The sequence below is a fragment of the Syngnathus typhle genome, linkage group LG16 (assembly GCF_033458585.1).
Source record: "Syngnathus typhle isolate RoL2023-S1 ecotype Sweden linkage group LG16, RoL_Styp_1.0, whole genome shotgun sequence".
In the NCBI taxonomy this organism is placed as follows: domain Eukaryota; kingdom Metazoa; phylum Chordata; class Actinopteri; order Syngnathiformes; family Syngnathidae; genus Syngnathus; species Syngnathus typhle.
The window spans coordinates 7,722,709-7,732,519 of NC_083753.1; the positions used below are offsets into that span (position 1 = coordinate 7,722,709).

Genomic DNA, 9,811 nt, shown 5'->3' on the forward strand with positions numbered 1-9,811 from the left:
GGGAAATTTTCATGATGTGTAGAAAATATCACAGCCGCCTTCTTTGTTACAACATTTTATTTGTCAGATGGACTTTACACATTCACACACATTCAACAAAATATCAAGCAAATGTACACTTTTGAGTATTTTCGCAACATGATGACAGGACAGGAAGCAGGAAAAAAAAGCATTCTTTAGGTGCAAACATGCAGAACAATAAATAAAAAAACACCACCCAACCAAAGCTTTATGCCCATCAGTCCTCTTATTAACACATACATGTAAAAAACAAACAACAAGTTTAGGTTAAAAGAGCTGCAGCCTCCTTTAAAGATGGAGCATCCTACACTGCTCTAGAAGCAAGGCCAAGACAATCCTTCTGTTTCGGGAACCTTCCTTTGGTCCTTCAGTTGATGATCTGAGGCTCCCAGGCCTGGCTGGCCACCAGGGGGCGACACTGAGCGATGACAGGGGGCCCGGGCGGGCTCTGACTATCCAGACACAGCCCACTGACTGTGTGCTGCAGGGCCGAGCCTTTGGGTTTCCATTTCTGAAGAGAAAAACATGAATCGGTTCCAGCCATTAAAAATGTTTAATTGAAAATTTTATTGCAAAAAAAAGCAATGTTGCTCAAAGGTTGGACTTCAAACCCTAATTTGAAACCTGCTAACAAAAACAAAGCCAAGATTCTCCCATGTGGAGCCAAAAATGGCTGCCAGTGAATGAAGGATGACGCGAGTGGCGGCATCCCACATGTGCTTCCACTTAATCGCGACTCTGCTCTCAGAGTTGTAAATCACCAGGCAAACGCGGGTCCGCGTGGAAAGACACGGTGCGGGGGGGGCACAAGGTCACGATGAACGCCGATGACCGAGCTGCACTCCCGGCGGCCATTTTATGTTCATTCCACACTGACGTTAGATCCATTCAGATGATTGACAGGATGAGAGGAAACCCAAAGCGTTGCGTTCAAAGTCTTTGAAATCATATCTTGTCTTCTGTGTATTTTCTAGTCAAAGGGAATCAATCTTTAATTGTATGTCACTTTGAATTGGACGCATATGTAGACGAGTGCATGAAATGCCAGAGATGAAAGATGGATGATCTTTACTTGAATCCCTAAACCAGATTTGAAACTCCAATGTTTTATTTGAAACCCAAACCTTGGGTTGACGCACTGACCTGTCGAGGCTCTTTGGCATTGCAGGGCTCCATGGTGACCTTTGACCCGGCAGTGAAGAGCGTGATGGCCAAGCAAAGGTCGCGCTGGCGGATCAGCGGCTCAATTAACTCCCACCTCTGAAAAACAAACACAACCTAATCTGAAACCCAAGCCTCGAGTTAAGCCCCGCCCCCAGACGGTCCCTCAGTCTTCAAACCCTGACCTGCGCCTGCGGTCTGCTGCCTCTGACCACCTTGCACTCCGACAGGCCGAGTCCGTCCGTCCCGCGGGTCTCCAGGCACAGGGTTCCCTGTCTGAGAATGCTGGACACGGCCTCCTGCTCGGGAACCCTTGAGTGAAGGATTTAGGCTGGTAAGTATTCTAATCGAGCGCCACGAGCGGATCATTTAATGTTGGATTTATTTGAATTCATACTTGAGTTCAGAATTCTAGTCAGAATTCAGCCATTAGATATGATTATATAAAATACTGGTCAATTAGTCCAGACAAAATGTTAAGGGGGGCAGACGCCCTTCACCTCCCCACTCTAGAGCCGCCTCTGTATTCAATTTATTTTATTTATAATAAAAAATTATATCTTTAATTGAATTCCCAAGTGTATATTATTTCACCACGGTTTCATCTACCCTTAATCACATTTGTGGAATTCAATTTGTGAATAAAAGCCGCGCTGCCGATACATTCCAGCATGAATCATTAACTTGATCATTTGTGATTCAGGGTGTCATGACACCACGTGTGTGTTTATTCTTGCTCGACATGCCAAGGGGGGGGTAAGGCAAAGTTAAATTTACAACCTGGCGCCCCTTGAGTTTATCTAAGCCTCTCGACTTAATTGATCCAATGTGTGCGGACGTGCGACGGTGATTTAACGGTGGTGATCCCAGCGTGCGGTACAGCTAAACACTCTCATAAAACGCAATTATTTCCGAAGGTTGGAGAAAACCAAGTACGGAACATGGATTTAGAGGAAATATTAAGAGAACCTTAGCTCAGGGTAGACATTCTCCATGTACCAGCGGAAAGGTTTGCAGTTGAGCTTCCGCCGTAGCGTCACACGGTCAGTTATGCTGCACGGGGAAACAGCGGACATTTTGTTAGGTATGAAGAAAAACTGTCACAAAAATATCAAAAGGAAGATAAATATGATAACTATTACTTAACACATTCAGTGCCAACCCAGTGGAAATTTTATATTTGGCGTCTATAGCCGTCGTTGGCAGTGAACGAGTGAAAATCTTTTTTGAATGTCAGCAAAATATTTTTTTTTTCTACAAACCTGCCAAAAGCTTTGCCCTGCGCCGAGGGCCTAGCCGAGTAGTAGTACTGCTTGTACTCGTCCATCCACACCTCGGCGGCTCGCCGTGTGTTCCTATGTACACACATGTCGGAATTTTTTTTTTTCTTTCCAAAAGTGAAGCACTGCGAATTCCTCTGACATGAACTCACTTGATGTAGGTGAGAGCGTTGCCTTCCGGGAAGTCGTACGGGTGTCGCTTCCGGAACACGTGACCCACGCGACTGCACGGCAAGATCTCCAGGCTGCCGCCGCACATCCATACGCGGAACGACAGCTCTGTCAATAAGAAGAAGAAGATTCTTCATCCTCATCATCATCAAATGGACATTGTGAAACGCGTCACTTCATTGAATTCTCCAGCGCTGCACAAATGGCAAGAACAGGATTTTTTATTTTTTTTTGCACTGTGGGATAATGTCAAGTTGGGAATGCGTCCAGCTTGCGTCACCCGATTATGTCATTTTAAAAATTTGTCGAGCTGGTCATGTTACGCTCTCAAAAGTTTTCTTGCTGGCGGCGAATCAACTACTTGGCTGCAAAATGGATGGGCGTAAAATAACTTTTTTTTAAAATTATAACAAATTAATTTACATTCAAATACAATAGATCAAAACAAAAGACAGTAAATGAGAAAAAAAAAAAAGGGCTGGTATCTCACCAAAGTTCTCCCCACCCCAAATGTCCATGTGGGTGTCGTACTGTCCAAGATGGTTGAACCAACTCTTGTCCATGGCAAAGATGCCACCCGCAATCACCGGGGTCCTTAATAAATAAATAAATAAATAAATAAATAAATAAATAAATAAATAAATAAATAAATAAATAAATAAATAAATAAATAAATAAATAAATAAATAAATAAATAAATAAATAAATAAATAAATAAATAAATAAATAAAACGAATGATCCTTTTTTTTTTTTCCCACTAAGCATATTGTTTCAAAACACAAGAGCAAACATTTAGCTTCCAACAATGTCACCATTTGACCTGATTGGCTGCGTGGGGTCACTCCTGGCCATTTTCTGCTCAAGTGGAATCTGCTCCCATTTAAAATGGAGACTCCAGTCGAATCCTGATGAGAAACACCAGACAACCGTCACACAAAGGTTATGCTATCCTTTTAATTGATCATCTGGCTGTCACGGGAGGGAGGATGAGGGATCGGGGGGGCTTCCCCCTCCTCGCCAGCTGTTCTCGCATCTGTTCTGCTATCGCCGGGTTTGGGGGATTTCAACGTATTCTCTCACCTCCTCTCAAATCGGCCGATGCTGCCAAGTAAGCAAAGTTATCCAGGCTGATGACATCGATGATGGGGCTGACCACTCGCGTATGGTCCTGCAACAACATGGTGCGCTTAATAGCTGTTCCTAATATTTTGACCTAGCCCCGCCGGCTCCACTTTGTGCTATTGTTCGGATGTGAGCGCAAAACGAGCGTCCCGGGATTTGTGTTTTACTCGGATGACATGCGGCGCTCTGCTTCTCGTTAACATTCCCTTTTCAAAAAGCAAAATGCATCAAGGGGAATAAATATATTGACATGGGAAAGTACTGCAGCCACGTCATCGTTTGGTACCAGGCGTCGGAGAAATCATTTTTTTAATTATTATTCCAAAGTCAGATAAATTATAATTATTATCTTTTTAATTTCATTTAACAATGTCTATCATAAGAGGACCCACAAAAAAAAAAAAATCCTCCCCTCGGGATGTTTTCCATCTGACAACAGTCCCTTCAATAACTGTGTGAGTGTGTGTGCTGAGGGGAATGGCGTTCCCTGGCGGCTTGCCTAATCCGATTGGTGGGAATCTTTCTGCTGCATTACAGAAAGACGGAAAAGAAAAAAACACAACATGCAGCCTTCGCAACGCAACAAAATACACCCCAGCCTAATTCCGTGTGTGTGTACCTCCTTGACACGCTGGATCATGGGTTGCAACCAATCAGTGTTGACCTCACAGTGGCTGTCCAAGAAAGTCAAGATGGGGGCCGAGGCCGCGTTGGCTCCTCGAACTCGGGACCGGATAAGTCCTGAGGAGCACGAGGGTGACTAATTTTCTCTCAGACAAATTTCGCCTTTTGATTTTGACAAAAATCATTTACGAATGTCGCTTACTCCAGATTATGTTCGTTAGCACCTTGAGAGTGTGAAAACTTTGCGGAGATGTCAAAGGACATTTACGTGCTGTCTGCTTCGGAATATTTGCCTCATGATGCGATGTGTGCGAGTGTGTGTGTGTTAGTGCAGCGCCGAGGCCTCCGGCAGCGCTAACATGTGCTAACACGTGCTGACGTGCCGTCTCCTCTTGTTTGTTGCGCGTTACAGCGGGATGATTTCTGACACCTTTCGCCACCTTTTTCGCATCATCACTGACCCGGGGTTGACAAATATGCTTTCCATTAATTACACACGCACACGCACACACACGCACATGAACACTTACCCTCTCTCCTGCCGTTTCTCAAGCAGTGGACCTTGGGGATCTGAGCGAGCAGTTGGCAGTCGTCGGCTGAAGAAGACAAACAGATTGTGTCATGGCGGGCGACACACAAACACACCCACACACGCACACTGTACTGGATTGAATACCACTTAAACATGTACAAACATCTTCCATCTTAGTTTGAAACAATTTTGGCTCAGTTGTTGCACTCTAGATTGTTTTTTTAACCAGTTGGACTTGGTCATATAAGATTAGGTTGTCATTTTGGTTAAGAATTGTTTTTCAAAATATCATTTTAAAAATGCTTCTCTTTCAACATGAGATTATTTTTGTTCGGGCATAAGAAGAGACACACACAGCAGCTCGGAGCAGCTTAACATTAAGAGCGTGAGAATGACGCGGCTGATGCATTGTGGGTATGTCCTCATGTCCTCGTCTTCCCCGCTAGCAATACATCCTTGTAATCCTCACTGACTAAATGAGATGTACAAGCACCACGGTTTTTCTTTTTTTTTTAATAATATAGTACATTTTATATCACACAGTGTGTAACGATATATGAATGTGAAGAATCCATAAATATTTGCCAGCCTTGGCCACCAGGGAGCAGAATTATACACACGTATATAATAAACAAAGAAGAGTTTCACAACTAAGTGACTCTGTAATGATACTTGAAGCATTAAGCCAAGTGTTGCTGGAGTTAATCAACGGTGGCTAACAGCGTTAACGACCCGGTGGCTTGCCGCTCTCATTGCCCGATGGACGGATCACGACACTGTGCTAATTATTCCTCTCTGCGGTCGTTGAACATGAGCTAACGGTTCACACGCTCGCTAATGCCCTCTGCACGCTCGCTGAGTGTGCAGCTGAGTTACAAGCACACACGCTGAGAGGTGACACGGCCACGTCTATGATTCTTGCTGAGTTAATTTGGAAATAATAATGGAGTCAAAATACCGAGATCATGACAATGGTTGCTACTGTTGTTGTTTTTTGCTTCCAATTTGCATCAAGGACAGGTTGAGCTGGTAGCTGAGCTGATGTTGATGAGATGTGAGCAGTGGGAGGGAAAAAAAAAGATGAGGCAACTGGGTAATCCTGTTAAGTCTCCACTTAATCACCAGGCCTCCATCCAGGACATACCTTGCACTGCCCCTCATAATGCACATGCTAAGCGCTACACGCTAACTTTCTTCCACAATGGCCTGCAGTATTGATCTTTGGAAATTATTTGTTTTTCCACAAATAAAGAACATAAACAGGCATAATAAATATAGTAATTACATTTTATGATAATGCCTCCCCGAGTGCTCACTGAGCTGAATTCTGGCGGGATTAGCTTCCAACTCACCGTCGGCGCTGAAGTCATCAATCAGAATGATTTCGTGAATGAGCTGAGGAGGACTCCGCATCAGGACGCTAAAAAGAAACGAAGATTAAATGTCGGCTAACCAAATGGGTTGTGTCTAACGCTAAACGCTAACGAGCGCTATTACCTTTTGACGGTGCGCAACAGTGTGGAGCGGGCCTCGTTATGGAAGGTGATGATGACGCTAGTGGACGGGAGGTCGACGTCATAGTTTAGCGCCGCGCACCTGAGGAGGATTAAATGAATTCATCGTTTTATGCCTGCGGAATAAACATTCTTTACAATAGGATCAAGTTAATCCCTGATAGATTGGCCTGCCATAAATGTCATCGAATTAGCATCGCTGTTGCCTGGGCTTCTGTCGTCATGGCGATGAGAAAATATTTAGTAGGCCCACACTGGCAGCCACATTTCTGTCAGCCTGCCGCAGGGCAGCTGTGGTTACAAAATGGAGTTCACCACCACCACAGTGTGAATGTCCGGTCGAGCGTATCGATTATTTTGAATGCATTTTTATGATTAAATCGGCACCTGTAGTGTCTGGTGTCCCTGAGCGGCCGCTGCGCTCCCAGGCGGTGGCTCTCGACGAGGTTGAAGGCGTGCTCCCTGTACGGGTCGTCTCCGGGTTTCGGCTGCTTCGCGTCCAGGTATTTGTTCTCATCCAGGCCGCCCAGCAGAAGGTCGCCATGCGGGGGCTGGCTCACCTGATCATCGCAAACACACACACACAGGCGGAAACAAAAGCTTTCAATAAAGCGACCACAACTCGAATGGGAGGGAGAAATGTGTGCAGGCGGTTGACCGCAGTCGATCCCAGCGGGTATCCTGCAGCTGTTACAAGATAACTAAAAAAAAAAAAAGAAGATGTGATTCATGTACATGTGTCATTGGTGGAACCTGCCCAAAAAAACGCTTGGACCTTTCAACACAATTTTTTGGAATGGAATTTAGCTTTCGAAAGGATCCAGCTTGAAATCAGACCTGCTCAGGGACGTGCGGCGATGAAAAGAGCCCGAGAGCGTCGACTGGACTTATTTTTAGGAGGATGGGTGACGGATTTGTCATCGTAGTGACAAAGGTGAAGGAACTCGGCGGTGCCGAGTAAAGAGAGCGCTGGCCTTCCAAAGGGCAGCTATGGTTGCATAAGGTTTTTGCACACATTCCAAACGTCTCTGAGCATTCGCAAGGTGATTGAACCTTTGGCAACTTGGGATTCACGTATTTTTCAACTTTTTTCCCCAATTTTTACCTGAGATGTGGGGTGGCCAGAGAGCCCGAGCCACCACATAGCTCCGCCCCTGCATCCAACCATTCATTTTCTATACTAAACTCAAGTCAACTCGTTTCACAATCAGCGGTTTAGCAAATAATAAACAAATATCGTAATCGGCATCAAGAAAATCCATATCAATCGGATCCATTACGAAATATACGACAAACAGAAATACATGCGTGGATTTTGGGGCGTGCACGACCTCCTCTTGTAGCATTTTGACTTTTTCTCCCCCCCCCCCTACCAAGGGCATTCACGGAGACTTGAATGTAACGCGACACGGGGCTAAACAATCCACCAGCTGACCCTGCGTGCAACCCGAGAGGCGCCCACCGCAACGCCACAACATAAAACCAGGCAAGCGAGCAGGGAGCTCCAAGACTTAGGGAAAGCCTCTTATGCAGGTGCTTGCCGGAGCCTCCACCGCGCACATGCAGGCACCGCCATAAAATAAATAAATCAATCATCACCATCATGTATGCAGCGCACACCTTCCCGCAGCATAACGCACTGACTCACTATAAGCGGGATGGTCCTGTCGTCCCGGTGGATCTCCAGCCGCCCACCTCCCGGGTGGTGGTTCCCCGCTGACGAGGGTGCAGACGCCGCCGCCGCCGCCGCCGGCTTGCTGTCCTGCCACAGGTAGTAGAAGGTGCCCAGGATCCAGGCGACGGTTAGGATCGCGATGGCGTTGGCCCGAATCCTGCGCATGGTGAGCCCATACGCAGGAGCGGACCTGGGCGAAGGGGGCGCGGCGGGGGGGCGCTCCGGGGCCCTGCTGCCGACGAGGCGGGCGTAGCGCAAGACCCGCTCGAGGAGAGAGAGGAAGACAGAGGAGCGTCGATGGCGATGAAGAAGAAAGGAGAAGAAGGAGGAGGAGGAGGACGCTCGCTGCCTCCCTTGCCTGGATGGACGGCTGGGCAGGATGGAGGGTTACGCGGTCCTAGCGCCGACCTATACAAAAGTCTGGACCATGTCTATCTTCATTATTGCGCAACACATATGTCGGCAATCTGTGATATGAGCCGTGTGCTTATTACTTCTGCGTGAATTGTATAAATTAATAATGTATCACAAATTCAAAATATCTACAATTAATCCTGCGGTGTCGATAACCCATCGCAAAAATGTCCGATATGGTGTCACAAACATAATGATAAAAGAATAAAAATTGCTCCAGTCGTATTGTGTCTTGCAGACATTTTGAAATGTTCTTTTTCTCTAGTCAGGCGTATCTCATGAAGTATCTGCTGACTGTATGACATCTTTCCACGCAGCAGATGAACTCATGTCAGTGGAACACTTTATCTCCTGATTGATCACTTTCAATTATTAAATAAAGAAAGAAAATGCTGATGATTTATCAGGAGTTCGGCGGCCAACTGCAAAGGACAAAGAGGTTGTCTGCACATGAGGATTAAACTCGCATTTGAGAAATTGAGTACTTGAGAAAAGTGGACTCTGTTTTAAGTTTCAACGCTGCCGTAAATGATATCTTGTTAAATAGGCAGAAAACGTGCAACAAGTTGAAATCTACCATTTTAAACTCTGAAAGAAGGAGGGAAAGAAAAGAGAGAAAAGACAATAAAAGCAGCAGCAGGCAGCAAGGGCGGCGACAGGAAGGAAAACAAAGACGTCCCGCTGAAGATTACTGGGTGCACATTTGCATTGAGGTCAAAAGCCAGTCCACCATCCAAGTCTCAAGTGACGACCAGGCATTCGGACACACACGCAAAAATGTTTTGCATTTTTGAAAAGACTTGCATTTATCCCAATGCTTGTTGCTAGGCAGAATACTTGCTGAACTCAGAGACGAGTAAAAATAAAATGGCTTACTAAAAACACATAACCGCTAACGACAAAATAGTCAGAAACAATAAGAACTAAAAAAAAATGGCCAGTTATGAAAACGTTTCTTTCTTTAAATGACTGTGAACAACTACAGCAAAAAATAAAATAAAACCAATCCAACTAATGATACCAAATGAAAATTTTCTCCAAATCTTTTCTCCAAATTTATTTATTTATTTAACTTTGCTGCAGGATAATGAACTTTTTTTCAATCTAATATAAAGAAATGATTCTGTGGACACACACACATACAGGCCAACATGGAATTCCTGCATGATAACAGTGCAAAGTCAGCTCCACGATATTTACAAGTTCACTCTTGTTTTCTTTTGTGTGTGTGTGTGTTGTTACGCAAACAAGAGCAAGCTGTAAAATCTGGGCAGACATAATTATGTTTTCTCTTTT

The 9,811-nt window shown here is 45.1% G+C and overlaps 1 protein-coding gene across 2 annotated transcripts; it reads right to left on the bottom strand.

The window, feature by feature from the left end:
* Window positions 1-39: 39 nt before the first annotated feature.
* galnt16 (UDP-N-acetyl-alpha-D-galactosamine:polypeptide N-acetylgalactosaminyltransferase 16) lies at window positions 40-8,455 on the bottom strand. 2 transcript variants are annotated; one of them, XM_061300445.1, is made up of 15 exons: window positions 8,075-8,450; window positions 6,814-6,986; window positions 6,410-6,508; window positions 6,265-6,332; window positions 4,911-4,976; window positions 4,376-4,497; window positions 3,715-3,802; window positions 3,455-3,539; window positions 3,124-3,227; window positions 2,615-2,741; window positions 2,445-2,537; window positions 2,152-2,235; window positions 1,368-1,494; window positions 1,165-1,281; window positions 40-532 (listed from the first exon to the last, which is right to left on the bottom strand). In XM_061300445.1, exons 1-15 carry the CDS (start codon window positions 8,264-8,266, stop codon window positions 389-391), a joined length of 1,689 nt encoding a protein of 562 aa, XP_061156429.1. In that variant the 5' UTR covers window positions 8,267-8,450; the 3' UTR covers window positions 40-388. The 2 variants fall into 2 exon arrangements, with proteins under 2 accessions (XP_061156429.1, XP_061156430.1); XM_061300446.1 differs by lacking the exon at window positions 40-532 and adding an exon at window positions 570-991 and having other exon boundaries at window positions 8,075-8,455.
* Between the last annotated feature and the right edge of the window lie 1,356 nt (window positions 8,456-9,811).

Bases quoted from the DNA above. Each gene is read 5' to 3' on its own strand.
- galnt16 (XM_061300445.1), bottom strand. From the start codon at position 8,266: ATGCGCAGGATTCGGGCCAACGCCATCGCGATCCTAACCGTCGCCTGG. The intron at 3,803-4,375 runs GTACACACACAC...ATGTTGTTGCAG, and splicing joins TGATCCAGCGTGTCAAGGAG to GACCATACGCGAGTGGTCAG. The intron at 1,282-1,367 runs GTCAGGGTTTGA...TTTGTTTTTCAG, and splicing joins GCAGCAGACCGCAGGCGCAG to AGGTGGGAGTTAATTGAGCC.